The sequence below is a fragment of the Lutra lutra genome, chromosome 10 (genome assembly GCF_902655055.1).
Source record: "Lutra lutra chromosome 10, mLutLut1.2, whole genome shotgun sequence".
NCBI lineage: Eukaryota > Metazoa > Chordata > Mammalia > Carnivora > Mustelidae > Lutra > Lutra lutra.
The window spans coordinates 20,390,009-20,407,214 of NC_062287.1; the positions used below are offsets into that span (position 1 = coordinate 20,390,009).

The 17,206-nt window shown below is 56.3% G+C and overlaps 1 protein-coding gene across 2 annotated transcripts; it reads left to right on the top strand.

Moving 5' to 3' along the window:
• The first annotated feature begins 419 nt into the window (after positions 1-419).
• On the top strand, positions 420-16,436 carry ROBO3 (roundabout guidance receptor 3). Of its 2 annotated transcripts, XM_047693827.1 has the most exons (28): positions 420-701; positions 3,796-4,122; positions 4,426-4,583; positions 5,029-5,149; positions 5,246-5,384; positions 5,666-5,793; positions 6,073-6,197; positions 7,387-7,558; positions 7,876-8,084; positions 8,315-8,396; positions 8,703-8,868; positions 9,111-9,277; positions 9,795-9,916; positions 10,108-10,333; positions 10,548-10,669; positions 10,914-11,085; positions 11,238-11,423; positions 12,385-12,408; positions 12,489-12,531; positions 12,738-12,877; positions 13,195-13,389; positions 13,542-13,680; positions 13,845-14,057; positions 14,429-14,580; positions 14,714-14,821; positions 15,030-15,197; positions 15,700-15,884; positions 16,193-16,436. In XM_047693827.1, the coding sequence occupies exons 1-28, from the start codon at positions 542-544 to the stop codon at positions 16,202-16,204; spliced, it is 4,161 nt and encodes a 1,386-aa protein (XP_047549783.1). In that variant the 5' UTR covers positions 420-541; the 3' UTR covers positions 16,205-16,436. The 2 variants fall into 2 exon arrangements, with proteins under 2 accessions (XP_047549783.1, XP_047549784.1); XM_047693828.1 differs by lacking the exons at positions 420-701; positions 3,796-4,122; positions 4,426-4,583; ... (9 more) ...; positions 9,795-9,916; positions 12,738-12,877 and having other exon boundaries at positions 10,252-10,333.
• The last annotated feature ends 770 nt before the right edge of the window (positions 16,437-17,206 follow it).

Sequence of the window (17,206 nt, forward strand, 5' to 3'; positions counted from 1 at the left end):
TGGAGGAACGTTCTTGGTCTTAGCCTAAGGGCGGGTAAAAGAGAGAAGGGAATTCTGTTTTAAAGTCAGTCAGAAGGGCAGAGTCAGGCAGAGCCTCATCCCTCATCTTGGCTGCTTTGAGAAAGGAGGGAAACTGCTGCGGTGTCCAAAACCCCGACCCGGGACGCGGGGCGCGGGGCGGGGACTCAACTCGCGCGCTACGCGACTCGAGTCTCTGGCCCTGCTAGTGGCCATCGGGGTGAGGATGGGAGGGTGGAGGGAGGCGGATTAATCCCTTAATTACGCCGTGATCGGCGTGGCACCTGCTTTCCGCCCGCCCAGCTCCCGGGGGACCGCGGCACTGGGGGGTGGAGAGAAGGACGAGGGAAGGAGGAGGGCACGCGGAGGCACGCACCGTACCCAGGCGCGCCGGCAGGAGAGCGGCACCGTGGCTGGGGCAGCGCGCAGAGGCTGTGGAGGGGCTTACGGCTCCCGGCCCGCGGGTCTCAGACCCAGGGGCTGGGCCCCGAGCCCCCCGCCCCGATCCCAGTTGGGTCGCGCCATGCTGCGCTACCTGCTCAAAACACTGCTTCAGATGAACTTGTTCGCGGACTCGCTGGCGGGGGACGTCTCCAACTCCAGCGACCTGCTCTTCGGCCTCAACTCCTCGGTGGCGGCGCTCAACCACAGCCTGCTGCCCCCCGGCGATCCTTCTTTCAATGGTAAGACCCTGCCCCGTGGGGACGTCGGATCAAGGGATGGGGTAAGGCGGGAAGGCGGCGAGGAGGGGGAGGCCAAAGCGCCCCTGCCTCAAGATCTGGAACCAAGCGGAGCGTCCCAAGCGCCTCCAGGGGGAGGGGGTGAGGACCAAGGGGGAATTTGGGGCTTGGAGCCCCTGAGTGGGGGTATCGGCGGAAGATCCAGGGCTTGGGAGGAGATGGCTGTCAAGTCATTGCTCTCCATCTGCGCAACCGACCCCCGCGGCCACCCCAAGTGAGGAGAACCGTGGCTGGTGATGGGCAATACCAAGCTAAGAGAGGCCGGCACCCAGGGTAGGGAGGGCAGAAGAGGGCACGCTGTCGTCGGAGGGCCGGAGCCACTCGGTGACCCACCCAGCTAGCAGGTTTTCCTTCGCGGCCCCAAAGTTTTCCAAGAACTCACTTAGGACTTGGGTGAGGAAGCTGAAACGTTGGATGTGTTAGCTACAGAGGGCGACAAAAGCGGAGGGCGGTTTAGGGAAACTTAGAAGTTTGCAGCTCAGAGGTGGAACTCACAACAGGCCCACCCGGCAGGACTGCGGCGGGCGGGCTGTGCCGGCGGCGAGGTCGTTACCGCTAATTACGGTGATTAATAAATGACTGAGACAGCGCGCGCTCCCCTAGCGCTGCGGGGAGGTGGCCCGAGTTGGCCGCTTGGAGTCTGGGGAAGACGCCCGATCGCGCCCCCTGCCGGCCGCGTCGGAAATTCCAGCTTTCCCGGACACCTTTGCCCAGGATTTCCCCTCTGGTTCCCCCCCATCCCTTGACATCCACCCACTACAATCTAGGGGCAGCACGGTCCTGGAAACTCGAAGAAGATGAAAAAGGAGACATGGGCAATGTGCATGTGTTTGTGTGGGTGGTACTCCAGGTGCTGAGGGAGGAGCCCCAGAGCTTCATTAGCATGATCATTAGCTATTCATTAGCTGCTGTGGGAGCATCTCCTGAGACGGGGAATGACAGGGAAGAAATTCCAGGGAAAGGGTGCCTGCAGCTGTGTCTACAGGAATTACGGGGAAAGGGCCGACCAGAAGGGTGTGGTATATACAAGGCAGCAGGGCCGAAGAAGGTGGGAAGTGAGCTGGAATTCTCCGAATACCTGGCCCCCCTTCAGGTTTCCAGGAGGTTAGGGGCAGAGCCCTTCTCCCAGACAGCACAGATACACCTCTGCACTCCCAGCGGTCTATCTAATAGTGTTGTCACCATGCAGTGTTTCATTTACACTTGAAAATGTAAGGAGGTCTGTAGGTAAGTTATTGATGGCCACGAGGAAACAAATTCAGAGAAGATGAAAAGTACTCCAGCGGTCACAAAAGCAGCATAAAGCTTAGCAATAACAAACCTATTTCCATTACACCCTAAGGTTATGCGATGGGGAGAAAGAAATATTAGGGCCTGATAGAATCTGATTAGGTACGATGGGCTAGGGAGGAAGAGCCCCGAAATAATCAGGGAATTACCATATTTATTGAGCCTTCCCCCAAGCGCTTACATTCATTATGGTATTATGACAACCCTATCACCACTCCCATATTCAAAATAAACAGACTCAGAGAAGCTCCATAATTTGCCAAGCCTGTATAGCTAGGAAGTGTCAAATCTGAGATCTCAGCCCTACTTGGTTCCAGGACAATCCCTGAGCTCTTAGCTGCTCTACGGTGGCTCAGCATGGGGCTCTGCCTAAATTGGGACTGGGGTGGGATGCTGTAGAAGAAGACAGCTGAGAAGCAGAGATTTCCATTTGGAAGGAAGGAAATCGAGAAAATTACTCCCTTCCCTAAGTGGGAGGGAAACTGATCTTGTCCTAGCCAGTTTAACTGTCCCTGGACAACGTCGGCATGGGGCAACCCCTTCCAGCTTTGTCTCCGAAGGAACTTCTAAGAGTAGGGGTGGGACAATGAAACCCAACCCCACACCGACGCCTGGAGCTCAAGGTCCCGGGGGTTTTGTAACAGAGTGGGAGGGGCGCGGGCGGGGGTAGGGTTAGGTAGAGAAGAGGAGTTGGGGTAGTCCGGTTATTTGAGGACGCCAAATTATGCGAGGCAGCAGCGGCGCCTACTGGCCGCCGCGGGTTACAAATCCACTTGTGATGAAGTGGGAGTGTCTGAGCCTAATGGGCTCGAGGATCCTGGATCCTAAAGCAACTGCGGAAGATGAAGCCCGCAGGAGTCTGCAGGCCAAGTGAGAGCCAAGAGCAGACCGTGCAGGTGAACCGATTCGATGAAACAAAAGAAGGAACGGAGTCCCCTTCCTAGTTAGTGATTCTTAGCCTTTCTCTGCTACATCAACCTGTAGAAGAATCTGTTGAAAACTCCGCACCTCTTAGAAAAGGTGCGTTATTCGCATTTTGCTACCATTTTCATTCAGTTCCTGGGACTTTACGGCTTTCTCCAAGCATGATCGTCTGGGAGTCAGTAAGAGGGGTACCTGGCTGGCTCAGTCCGCAGAGCCTGCGACTCTTGATCTCTGAGTCATGAGCTCAAGTCCAACGTTGAACATAGAGTTTACTTAATAAAATAAATAAATAAACAAAAAAAGACAAAGAAGCGCTCTATGTCCATTCACGGACTCCAGGTTAAGAACCTTTCCTAGTCCCAGACTCTAGTCCTATCACTCTCTTCTCACCTTTCCTGAGAGACCCCAGGCTGGCCCACCACCATGTGGAGGCCAAGGACCACGTGTTGGCTCTGGTGCCCCGCTTCAGGGAGTGAGAACAATCTGCGAACCAGTCGGTGTGGGAGACTGACTACCCCTGGACTAGAGGAGTGGTCTACTTGCCCCGACAAGGCCCAGTCACTCTCCACTTAACCTTGAGAGAAAAGGCTTGTGTCTTTAGGCAGCCTAGAAAGCCAGCCTAGGAGTTTGTGTCCTGATTCTTCTACTGATCTGCCTATCTGTAAGCATATCCTTTCCAGCCTAAGAACGTGGAGGTATCCGTCTGCCCAGAGGACCCCTTCAGAGGGAAGGGGGATGGGGGGGCAGACAAGGTTGTCTTTCGCTCTGGAACCTCTCCCTAATTTCCCGGGGCGAAATGCTGTGCCAATCCCCCTGCCCTCAGCGTCAAGGGTGGAGCCGGAGGACGCGATGCCGCGCATCGTGGAGCAGCCGCCAGATCTGTTGGTCTCCCGAGGCGAGCCGGCCACGCTGCCCTGCCGCGCCGAGGGCCGGCCCCGGCCAAACATCGAGTGGTACAAGAATGGGGCGCGAGTGGCCACTGCGCGCGAGGATCCGCGCGCGCACCGCCTGCTGCTGCCCAGCGGCGCCCTCTTCTTCCCGCGCATCGTGCACGGGCGCCGCGCGCGCCCCGACGAGGGTGTCTACACTTGTGTGGCGCGCAACTACCTGGGGGCAGCGGCCAGTAGAAATGCCTCGCTGGAAGTGGCAGGTGAGAGTCGCACTGTCTTCTGGTTGGTTCCCACCAGATGCGGGAAGGCCCCAGGTAATCCGATCAGGAACCAGCCCCAATCTCGGCTCCTTCAGCATCTTCTTTTGGGACCGTGACCCTGGGTGTCTAACGTCCACGCGCTGGCCAGAGTATTTTTGCACCTGGGGAAGAGTTCGGGTCTGTGGTGATACACCCTCCCCAAAACACTTCCCATGTGTCCTGACCCAGTTGTTCATTTTTTCCCCTGGTCATTCATTCCCATTCTCTCTTTGTCTCTGTCCCTGTCTCTCTCTCTCTCTACAGTCCTCCGTGATGATTTCCGGCAGTCTCCTGGAAACGTGGAGGTGGCAGTTGGGGAGCCGGCGGTAATGGAATGCGTGCCCCCCCGTGGCCACCCAGAGCCTTCCGTGTCCTGGAAGAAGGACAGTGCAAGACTCAAGGAGGAGGAGGGGAGGATCACGGTGAGGAGGTCGTCTTGGTGGGCGAGGCCGTAGGGTAAGGCGCCCTGCATGTCCCAAAGGAGGAAAGAGTGAATCTAAGGGTTTTGGAGGGCCAAGGAGTAATGTCTTGAGTATGATAAGATTTAAGGAGATTTAAGGTCCTGGCATTAGCAGACCAGAGGCTGAGAGTCAGCTAGTAAGTGAGGGATAAGTTAAGGATGGATAGGATGGACTTGGAATAAAACAGGTGGGGAGCAAGAGGCCCCAGGAAGGTAGGTTGGGCTGTGGGAACAAACATAGACCTGAGGGCCCCTCCCCCCCACTCTTGGGCAGATCACTTAAGGATTCCTTATCTGATAAGTGGGTCAATTTTTCTGGTCTTCTTTCTGGGCTTATTGGGAAGATGAAATAAATAAATTTGCTTTGATGGCTACCAAAGACCAAAGTTACCATTATTACTCTGCAGATCCGTGGAGGGAAGCTGATGATGTCACATACACTCAAGAGTGACGCAGGGCTGTATGTGTGTGTGGCCTCCAACATGGCGGGAGAACGGGAGAGTGGGGCCGCTGAACTTGTGGTACTGGGTAGGCACAGGGAGTTTGGGGGTTACAGGGGTGTGCAGCCTGGGTAGTAAGAAGCCGTGCAGACCCCCCGGCGATTCACTCACTCCCGCTCCATAGAGCGACCCTCGTTCCTGCGTAGACCAGTGAATCAGGTGGTCCTGGCAGATGCCCCCGTGGATTTCCCATGCGAGGTGCAGGGGGACCCCCCACCCCGTCTACGCTGGCGCAAGGAGGATGGGGAACTGCCCACAGGCAGGTGAGAATCCCTCTCCTCCTGTCTGTAAGGAGACCCAACCAGCTCAAGAGCATACCCTCTCCTAGAAAACGGGAAGGCAGACATCATCTCACTTGACGACACACAGAAACCTGTCTCCTGAAGACTGTGGCCCTTGCCCTATCTGGTCCCGATCTCATTTGATGGGTCCCTGTTGAGGCCTACCTTGTCTTTATGTATCCCAATTGTGGTGTCTGTCCTGGGGGAGAGAAAAGGGGTCTGTAGCTCTGGCCAACCCAGCCTGGGGGTGGGGATTGGAGCAGGTATGAGATCCGGAGTGACCACAGCCTTCGGATTGGGCGTGTGAGTGCTGACGACGAGGGGACCTACACCTGTGTGGCTGAGAACAGCGTGGGCCGCGCCGAAGCATCTGGCTCCCTCACTGTTCACGGTAAGGGCCCACCTGGGACTGCCCGAGGCAGGGATGAGATGTGGGAATGTGCAGGACCGGGTAAAGAGGAGAATGAGGGAGAAAAGGCCGAATGGGAGAGATGGGTGGGCCACTTGAGACTTGGAGGAGAGAAAGGAGGAGAAAGCTGAGCCTGCTTGAACAAGAGATGGGTATCGGCTCCCATTTAAGCCAAGCTTGGGCTTCCCTCTCTCTCCTGTCCCCTCAGTCTCCCTTCTGAATGCCTGACTCCCTGTTCTTTTATCCCCTCCCCCTTCCCAGTCCCACCCCAGCTGGTGACCCAGCCCCAGGACCAGATGGCAGCTCCTGGTGAGAACGTGGCTTTCCAGTGCGAGACCAAAGGAAACCCCCCACCTGCCATCTTCTGGCAAAAGGAGGGAAGTCAAGTAGGTGGCCAGATCTGTGGGCTTCCCACAAGCTTCTCTTCTGGGTCTTAGCCCCCTTCCTTTTACATTCTGCAGACTTCTCCTGGAGGCCCTGTTTTACCTTTGGTCCTCCCAGAAACCCTTGCAGGTCATTTAGGAGGCTTAAATAAGATAATGAATATAAAAGGCCTGGAGCATATTGAACACTTTAAAAAGAAATGATGTTAATATGTTTAGGTGGGAGGAAGCAGTCCTGTATGGTAATTCCCTGGAGAATCCTTCTATTGCAAGGCTGTCCTGAAGATGTAGCAAATCCAGCCCATACCTGGGGCCTGGGCTTTAATAAACTGCTCTGAAAAGTATTTACTCTAACAAAGCTGCTCAGGGCATAGCAGGACTCGATCATCTACTTCCAAGGGACTTCCCGGGGTGGGGGGGAGCTCATGGTCAGCCCCCTGTGCAAACAAATTCCTCAATACACAAGCGGAATGAACACTCACTGAAGTTACAACATGAGTACTGAACGCTAGGGGGAGGGAATTTTGCTACTGGGAAACAGGGTAGGTATAATCAAATAAGTCTGACTAATCCCACCCCAATGGACAACCAGTTCTCCCACTACCTCATTCCAAATCCACACCACAATTTTCCAACATCTTCTCCAGCACCCCGGATTGCTATATTTTAATTAGATTCTTAAATGAGTAAAAATGCTGATGGTAGTAGAGGGTGGGAGTAGGTAATCCATCAGGGGTTAAGCAAGGTGCCATTTACCTGTGACCCAAACCTCTTTCTCCAACCTTCCATGTATCTACGTAACATAGAACCAGAAAGAAGGGGAAAATATTAAACCTTTATCACATAATGTTTTAAAAGATTTTCACAATTACTCATTTAATCCTTATAACTATCCCCTAAGAGCCAAATTTGGGGAAATCTGGGCTCAGGAGGGTTAAAGAGCTTGCTCAAAGTTTCCCATAGAATAAGTCACAAAGCTGGGAAGTGCACCCTAAAATCATCTAATAAAATTACCACATTTTTGTGAGTAGATCTAACTAGTTGGCCCAACATCATATAACTGGCTGGTGGTGACAGGGTAGGAACTAGAACCTTAGGAATTCTCTGAATTCTGGGGTTGATGGGAATAGGGATCTTTCTCTCTGCTGGCTGCGTGCTCATTCCCTACCCTGGTTCCTTGCTCTGTCCCCAGGTTCTGCTTTTCCCCAGTCAGCCACTTCAACCCAAGGGGCGCTTCTCAGTGTCTCCCAGTGGCCAGCTCAACATTACCTCTGTGCAGAGCGGGGATGCTGGTTACTACGTGTGTCAGGCTGTTAGTGTGGCTGGCAGCATCCTGGCCAAGGCGCTATTGGAGGTAAAAAGAGGTAGGTGCTCATGGAGATAGGCCTGGACCCATGGCCTAGAAGGAAATAATGGCTTCAAGATAATCTGTTTTTCTTGGATTCTATATAATATGTCTGCAAGGGGAGGGGCGCATTCCTGAGACATGACCTTGAAGTTTGGAAATCCACTACAGCAGCCACTGATCTGTGGCTGGTCCCAGGCAGAGACTCCAGATGGTTATCCAAGCCCCTCCGATCTCTGGGGGGAGGAGGAGAGAAGGAACAGAGAAGGAAGACAAGGGGCTGGTGGCCTGAACCCGGGATCCTCTCCTGAGGTGCCCAAGTTCTTCCTCTCTCAGCCTCCTCCTTGGATGGGCTGCCTCCCATCATCCTCCAGGGACCAGCCAATCAGACGCTGGCACTTGGCTCCTCTGTGTGGCTGCCATGCAGAGTGACTGGGAACCCTCAACCTAGTGTCCAGTGGAAGAAGGATGGGCAGTGGCTGCAGGGGGATGACCTCCAGCTCAACCTCATGGCCAACGGTACCCTGTACATCGCCAGCGTGCAGGTGAGTCCCCCCCACCCCCCGGGACCTGAGTAACTGAGCATGGCCACACAGTCCACGTGCCCACCTCTCGTAAGTATCTGCTGGGACTCCCACCATCTCTAGTCCTCTGCTCTCTGAGATCATGGAAAGTGGATCATGCCTTCCCCAGGCTTCTGAACAACCCCCCCTCAACCCCCTTCACCCTACCGTGCTCCATCTCCAGTTTGCCAGTTCTCTACCCTCCCCTGCAGGAGACGGACATGGGTTTCTACAGCTGTGTGGCCAAGAGTTTCACCGGGGAGGCCACGTGGAGCAGCTGGCTCAGGAGGCGGGGTGAGTTTTGCCTCTGGCCCCTTGCTTTGCCTGCACCTTCATCCATACCTGCTTGGAAAGTAGTCAGTACCTCCCCAGGCCCCAGCACTGCTTGAGCTTCCAAATACCATGGCCATGGTGGTGGGGAGGAGGAGGACGGAAGTGGTACCCTTGGGAGGCTGATGTGAGTAGGGTTTAGTTCACTCCTTTCCCTTCTCCACTGTCACCAATGTCACAGCTCCCCAGCTTCTCTGTGAAGGGGGCAGGTTACATGGTAGGGGCATCCTTTTCCCATCCTTCTACTTAAAGATTATTTCCTCACTGCAGAAGATTGGGGGGTATCGCCAGAGCCCCCTACCGAACCCAGTATCCCTCCGGGGCCTCCCTCTCAGCCAGTGGTCACTGAGATCACCAAGAACAGCATTACCCTGACCTGGGAGCCCAACCCGCAGGCGGGGGCCACAGTCACCTCTTATGTGATAGAGGCCTTCAGGTATGGAGAAAGTTTTACATGCAAACCTGGAAAGTCAGAAGGGAATCTTATGTCCTTGGCTTGGCTTATGGTGGGGGGAAGCTTGGCTTATGTCCTTATGGTCTTAGCTATGGTGGAAAGAGTTTTGCCAGTTCCCTCTCCCAAGGTGAGGAGATAGGAGGGGGCCATAGAGAATGGGTGAGAGGGAGTAGACGGGTTGGGGGTTCCTGGCTCAGACAACTGTGACCCCATCCCGGTTGCAGCCAAGCAGCTGGCAACACATGGCGGACGGTGGCCGATGGCGTACAACTGGAGACACACACGGTCGGTGGTCTGCAGCCCAACACCATCTATCTGTTCCTGGTGCGCGCTGTGGGAGCCTGGGGCCTCAGTGAGCCCAGCCCTGTCTCTGAGCCTGTGCGCACCCAGGGTGAGTAAGGTCAGAGTCCCTGGCTTGGGGTTATGACATGAAACACTGCAGATCACCCCTCCCTTCAAACTATGACAGAATGGCAGCTCTTCTCTGCTGTGCCAGGCCTCTCCTGGTAGCCCAGCCCAGAATAGGTCATGCCTCCCTCTCGTGGAGGGAACAAGAGAAGAGGGGAGAGGGGGAAATTCAGTCGTCTTGGCAGACCCTCACTCCTGAGACTTTTACCCACAGATACTGTACCTTATTAGGACTAGAAGGGACCTTGGCAGGTTCATCTTCATGCTGGAGATGAGGAACTGAGGTCTCTAAAGTGCAGAAAGTAGGTTCATAGTAGCTGGACACCCAGGCCCACCTCCAGAAGCTCTTCCCCTGACCAGCCCCCTCGTGATCCTGGGGTGTGCTCTGGGGTGCTAAATAGTCCAGTCTATGGGTGCAGTGCAAGGTAGGATACAAGGACACTTTCAGTCTCACTCCCTGTCCCTGGTGGCCCCTGCTGAGTGGGCTCTCTGGTCACTAGACAGCAACCCATCCAGGCCTGTGGAGGACCCATGGAGAGGACAGCGGGGGCTGGCTGAAGTGGCTGTGCGCACGCAGGAGCCCATAGTCCTTGGGCCCCGGACCTTGCAGGTGTCCTGGACTGTGAGTGTGGCATAGGGATGAGGTTAAGGGCAGGGATGATCATGGGGGCCATAGGGACCTCTAAGAATGGGTCCGGGAAGGGTGGGAGGTGAGTGCTGGGGAAGACAGGGTGAGAGGAGGAGGGGCAGGGCCCAGAGGACTTGTGTGATCCCTGTTTCTCCTTCTGATGTGCTTTGTCCTGTCTCCTACAGATAGATGGTCCAGTCCAGCTGGTGCAAGGTTTCCGGGTGTCTTGGAGGGTAGCAGGTCCTGATGGGGGAAGCTGGACTGTACTGGACCTACAGTCCCCAACCCAGCAAAGTACTGTGCTGAGAGGACTCCCGCCAGGGACCCAAATTCAGATCAAGGTGCAAGCACAAGGGCAGGAGGGGCTGGGGACTGAAAGTCCTGTAGTGACCAGGAGCATTCCTGAGGAAGGTAAGGGAGGAGGAGCACAGAGTGGATGCATGGACAATAGGAAAAGGGGAGTGGGGAAGGATAGAAGTTTGCAGGGGAAGAGCAAGGGGAGCTGTGGGAAGTAAGGATACCTGATATTTCTGTTCCCAAGGTGATACCTGGGAGTGGGAAGGTTGGGGCAGAAGGCGTAGCTGGCAATGACTGTCTTTCTCATCATACTCCACGGTGGGCACAGCCCCCAGTGGTCCCCCTCAGGGAGTAACAGTGGCCTTGGGGGGTGAAGGCAACAGCAGTGTCACGGTGTCCTGGGAACCTCCACTCCCTTCCCAGCAAAATGGGGTCATCAAGGAATACCAGGTACAGGGTTTTGGAAGGGACTGGGGAGGGGAGGGAGGGGGAGAAGCTAGGGGCTAGGATTAGGGAGGAAGGAACCTAGACTTTGGGGCTGGAGATGTGGTTGGGGAAGAGGAGAGAGGTTTCAAAGTGTTCCCTCCAGGCTGAATGATGCCTGGCTAGCCCCCTCTACTATTCAGACTTTCGAGTTTCCACGTGAGGCCAGGATCCCTTTTCAGACTCTAAACCCGGGTCTCGGTCTCCCCAGATCTGGTGCCTGGGCAACGAGAGCCGCTTCCACCTCAACCGGTCCGCGGCAGGCTGGGCACGTTCCGTGGTGCTCCGGGGACTGCTGCCCGGTCTTCTCTACCGGACCCAGGTCGCGGCGGTCACCGGCGCTGGCGTGGGCGTGGCCAGTGTCCCGGTGTCGGTGCAGCTGCGTGAGTCCGAAGAAGGGGTGGGCGCGCAGGGCTGGGGAACTGGAGTTGGGGGGTCCTGGCGTAGCTGGGCCTACGAGGTCAGGGGTGCCTCCCCCTTCCTCGCTGCCAGGTTTCCAGGCTCCTGGTTCCCCTCACCTCTCTGACCCCCACAGCTTCCTCGCGGGAATCGGAGCCTGGGCTGGAGGTGGGCCCGGGGCTGGCGGAGCGGTTGGCGAGGGTGCTGCGGGAGCCTGCCTTCCTCGCGGGCAGCGGCGCCGCCTGCGGGGCGCTGCTGCTCGGGCTCTGCGCCGTCCTTTACCGGCGCCGGAGGCAGCGCAAGGAGCTCAGTCACTACACTGGTGAGCGGCGCCTGGGGGGCGGTGCAGGGGGAGGGGCTCACTGGGGCGGTGGGAACGGAAAGTGCGGGCCTGGAATGGGCAGGGCCTCCGGAAGGGAGGCGGGCTGTCCCGAGAGCAGGACGGGAGGAGCTAGCCGCTCCGGGAGTGGGGGCGGGGTCAGAGGGAGGGGTGGCTCCCTCGAGAGGGACGCGCAGAGGGCACCGTAGTGCAGGGAGCGGGCGGGACTGGGGGGAAGTGGCAGGACCTAGAAGGGGTAGGACCTGAGTCTGGGAGAGGGATAAAATATTCCCCTAAGATGACTCGAGAGGAGAGCGGGCTTGGCAGTCACTCTCAGTATAGAAGGGGCAATTCTGGAGGGGGCGGGGAGCTCTTTCCCGAGGGGCGGGGCCTAGCAGGAGGGGGCGTGGCCAGGGTCCGAGTATTAAAATGTAAGGCAGGATTTGGGTGGAAAGGCGGGGCCCGCTGAAAAGAGCCGACTTGATTTCCGCTACTCCCTGGTAAGGGGCGTATCTGGAGAGATTCGGAGGTCTCTTCGATCAGGGGTTCCCAATCTTGGCTACACATGGGAATCACTTGGGGAACTTTTTAGAAAAATACTTTTTTTTTTTTTTAAAGATTTTTATTTATTTATTTATTTGACAGACAGATCACAAGCAGGCAGAGAGAGAGGAGGAAGCAGGCTCCCTGCTGAGCAGAGAGCCTGATGTGGGGCTCAATCCCAGGACCCTGGGATCTTGACCTGAGCTGAAGGCAGAGGCTTTAACCCACTGAGCCATCCAGGCGCCCCTAGAAAAATACTGATGCTTGAGTCCCACTTCTAGAAATTCTGATGAAATTGGTGCAGGGGTACAGGCTGAGTGAAGGAATTGGGACCGTGGCCAAGAAGGGGACAAGAATGTGGGTATTTCTGACCCTTTCTCCATTTACCCTCTTCTTTCTCCCATGGATTCCTTTTCGGAAGCCTCCTTTGCCTACACACCTGCAGGTAAGCTATCTCTGCTCCAATGGGGTTCAGACCCCAAGTACGGGCCCTTCTCTCACCCAGTCTCCCCCTCATCTTCCCAGTGTCCTTCCCACACTCAGAGGGCCTCTCTGGAGCCAGTTCCAGGTAATCCTTGTAATCCATCTTCCAAGGACAATCCCCCTTCATCAAGCCACCATTCTCCTTCCTCCTCAGGCCTCCCTGCCACTGACTGTCTCCCACCTGCCACCCTCAAATTCACCATTACTGATGACTCTTAAATTCCTGATGACTCTTAAATTCGCTAGCCTGTTCAGGCTCTGGGTCCCCAGCGTTCACGTGCTTTCCCTCAGGCCACCCATGGGCCTTGGCCCCGCCCCCTACCCTTGGCTAGCAGACTCGTGGCCCCACCCATCTCGAAGCCCCTCAGCCCAGGAGCCCAGGGGGAGCTGCTGCCCCAGCAATCCTGACCCAGACGACAGATATTACAATGGTGAGGAGTTCTAATTCCCTCAGTGGCACACCTGGCCCCCAACACCCTTCTCTCCTCTCCACCTCCTGGGGCACACTGAAGGGAGCCGAGGATTGCCAGTCTTCCTGAGGTTGGTCAGTCCTTGGGGAGGATATGAGTTGGGGGAACTTCTTTCACGCCTAACCTTTACCCTGGTTTGGGAGGTAAGGTTTGGGTGGGGGAAGAAGTTGATCCAGTGGGATCTCCTTTTGCCCTCCATTCTCCTGTTGTCGCTATTTCTCTGTCTCTGCACCCTGTCCCTTGCCTCCCCCCCTGGCCTCCCTCTTTCTCCTCCTCAGAAGCAGGGATCTCCCTGTACCTGGCTCAGACAGCCCGGGGCACTGCTCCCCCTACCGAGGGTCCTGTCTACAGCACCATTGAGCCACCTGGGGAAGAGCTGCAGACCTTCCATGGGGGTTTCCCCCCAAATCCCTCAGGGGATCCAAGCACCTGGAGCCAGTATGCTCCTCCTGAATGGATCCAGGGGGACAGCGGTATGACTTAGTCCCTAACACCCCCATTTTAGCTCTGAGCAGAGCATCCCCAGGGAATATCCCTACCCTTCCCCTCTGGAACCCAGCCCAGCACCTTCTGACATTTCTCATCTGCTTCTTATCTCGGTGTGTCCCCATCCTACCCTTCTCAGGAGCCAGGGGAGGCAAAGTAAAGCTTCTGGGAAAACCTGTGCAGATGCCCTCTCTCAGCTGGCCAGAAGCCCTGCCACCACCTCCCCCTTCCTCTGAACTGAGCTGCCTAGAGGGGCCTGAGGAAGAGCTGGAGGGCGGGTAAGGCTGTGCCCTGTTGCAGATGCCCTAGACAGATGGGACCAGCCAAGGGCCCCCTGCAGGGGGAGGGCAGAGGTACTAGGAGAGGAGCGGAGAGGGCAACCAGAAGTAGAAGGTATGGAAGCTACTCAGTCATCACTACTCTCCTCCCTCTTTGCCCCCAGCTCAGAGCCAGAAGAGTGGTGCCCACCAATGCCTGAGCGGAGCCATGCGGCAGAGCCCAGCTCCAGTGGAGTGTGCTTGGTCCCTCCATCCCAAGGGGAAGCCCCCTCTCCCACATCTTCCTATGGACAGCAGTCCACAGCCACTCTTACCCCCTCACCTCCTGACCCTCCCCAGCCTCCCACTGACATTCCCCATCTCCACCAGATGCCCAGGTATATAGTGCCTTGCACACTATAGGCCCTGGGTACATATCTATTCTGTGGATGATTGGATGGATGGATGGATGGATGGGTCTGGGATACAGAGGTCTCATGACCACGTCAGAATGGAAGTGTGATTCGGGAAGGAACTTGACGGCTGACAAGGTCTCTCACTCCCTTCAGACTGTTTCTCCATTGGAGTGGCTCGGCAAGCTTCTTGGGGCATTTCAAAAACATGGCTCCCTTCATACTTCCCTAGCTTCCGAGCCCTGTGGGGGACAGCCTGTGCCTTATTCATTGGAGTATCTAGCACAGTGCCTGGCACATAGTAGGCACTTAGAGTTTCTTGAGTGAACAAATGCTGAAGCCTCATGTCATTGCAGGAGGGTGCCCCTTGGGCCAAGTTCTCCTCTCAGTGTATCCCAGCCCACTCTGAGTAGCCACGAAGGGAGGCCTATTGGCCTGGGTGCTGGCACCACAGTCTCCCATCACCTCAGCCCCAGCCCTGTCCCCAGTACAGCCAGCAGTGCCCCAGGTGAGTCTGCAGATGATCCGTCTGCCTCTGCCTTCCCACAACCCCCACCCCCCAGCTTGTTTCCTCTTCACTCTCAAGCCCTTTCCTGATCGTCTCTCGTACCTGCTCTTCTCCCCGTCTGCTAATGCTACAGGGAGAGCCCGGCAGGTGCCTGGGGAGATGACTCCTCCACTTCAAGGGCCCCGCGCCCGAATCCGGAAACCCAAGGCTGTTCCCTACCGTCGGGAGCACAGTCCTGGCGGTGAGGGTGCCATGGGCCATGAGAGATGGTGACAGTAGGGGGCCTAGGCAGGAAACCAAGGGTGAGCTCCGGGGGCTGGAGGAGGGAGCAGGTGAACCTAAATCTTGGGCCGTTCAGTCACAGCCTCCTGGTGCCAGGGAGTAGGAGTGGGAGAAAGATCGGTGTCAGGCGAGGTGGGAGAGTCTGCTGAAAGCCAGTCTCTCCCCAGACTTGCCCCCACCACCCTTGCCGCCACCAGAGGAAGAGACAAGCTGGGCCCTAGGGCTGAGAGCAGCAGGCAGCATGTCCTCCTTGGAACGGGAGCGGGAGCGCAGTGGGGAGAGGAGAATGGTGCAGGCTGGGCCTCCGGGGGCCCAGCGGGGTCCCCACCTGGATGGTAAGGAGGGCCAGGGCAGGCCAGAGGGTCACTGCTACACCAGAAGGGGGCACTGGAGGCTAATTGTGTAGTATAGACCCTGCCATGGAAGGCCTCTGAAATTTTCAACCCATCTCACCCCTCACCGTCCTTTGGGTTCATGCATTTGGTCCAAACCTACACTTGTCTCTGTAGCTCTCTCTGAAAAAAATCCCCTGAAGTTCGCCAGTTGTGTAACTTCCCAGGACTGCAGCCCAGATGAGGGAAGAGTGGGGCTGGGTGTTCTGTCTGTCCTTCCCCAAGGCTCCTTCTGTCTGGGAGTTCCTGATGGGTTTCTGAGCACACGTTATGTCAAGGCCACGTGCTGGTCATGCTGTTTCTCCTCAGCCCCCAGGATGGCCTGAGCACCATGCCGGCCGTCAGCAATTCTCAGAGCTAGGATTGAGGCCAAGGTGGCCCAGTGGGCAAACAGGGACATTCTGTTCTCTGCCTGGGCCTGGTTGCCCTTCTCTCTTGTGTGCAGAAGAAGCCTGGCTCCCCTACAGCCGACCGGGCTTCCTGTCCCGGGGCCAGGCCACCAGCACCTGTTCCACAGCGGGCAGTAACTCTTCCAGAGGCTCGAACAGCTCTCGAGGCTCCCGGGGCCCTGGCCGGAGTCGGAGCCGGAGCCGGAGCCGGAGCCAAAGGCCAGGACAGAAACGTGGAGAGGTGAGGGCTGGGATGTGCAAGTGATGAGAGTAGAAGGCTAGGCTAGGTGAGCCAGGGGTGACTGAAAATAGGAAAAGAAAGAAAGGCTTTCTGAGCTAGTGTCAAAAGGAGGGGACCCAGTGACTGAAGGGGGAAGGATCCTGGAGAACAGGTGACAAAGCTGAAGACAAGGTCATACTGAGAGGAGCCTGGCCTCCACAGAGGAGAGTGGGTTCAGGAAGGACTAAGGAAGAGAGGAGGCCCGACCCCTCCCACAGCCTGCTTGTCCCAGCCTAGGGCCTTGCAAACCAGCCTCTTTCTCTCTCTAGGAACCAAGATGACCCTCAAGGAGGATATCAATCAGGAGTTCCACAGGGAAGGGCTTGTCCCCAGGGCCGGGGAGCCTTGCATGAGAGCCCCTCCCCCTGGTAAATGGGGGTGAGCAGAGAGGAGCAGGGGGGTGGTTTCTTCCCTCCCAGCAATGATGCTTAGAAGCTAGAGAGCCAGGTCTTCCCTTTCTATCTCAACCTGAACCTCATTTGTAAAAGTGACAATAAAAAGAGTCTGATCGGAGCCCTGGACCCCGCTTGTCTGGTTTCACGCAGGACATGGGGAAGAAAGGGGCTGCGAGAGGGTGTAGATCAAGGCTCAGAGTAGCTTCCATTTCCTTTTGAACTTCCACAAAAGCCTGAGGTGAGGACAGGGGCCTGTCTTGCCTCCTGAAGGAGCTGAAACCCACTGAAGCCCAGTTAAAGGGACTTTCCAAATGACCAACAGTGAGAAACTGTCCCACCTTCAGACAACCAAGCCAGGTCCTCCTTGGGTGTCCTCCTCAGTGGTTTGTTTACTCTCCTGTAAGGAAATATGCCCGTCACAATAATAATAATTTTTAAAAAATTCAAACAGGTGTGCCCGGGTGGCTCAGGCCCTTAAGCATCCAATGCTTGAGTTCAGCTCAGGTCAGGATCTCAGGGTTGTGAGAAGGAGCCCCGCTTCCAGCTCCGCACCCATGGGGAGTCTGCTTGTCCCTCTCCCTCTCCCCCTCTCTCTGCTCCCCTCTGTCCTCCCTCCTCACTCTCTCTTCAAAATAAATTTTAAAATTCTGTGAACAATTTTTAAAAATAAAACTCAAGAGAATGGGGTTGATGGGGGAAACCCCAGTCGACAAAGGAAAACAGGCTTCTTTCAAATTCCCTGACCCCCTCACAGAGGGTGTGTGTACACAGGGAGACCTCTAGGCAGGCCCGGGTGTGACTGGTTTGACTGGCATAGAATTTTTGGAAATTTTGGCCCTCAATGCTACAGTGCGCATGGCTCCCTCCCCCACAGCCCATGCCCCCGAA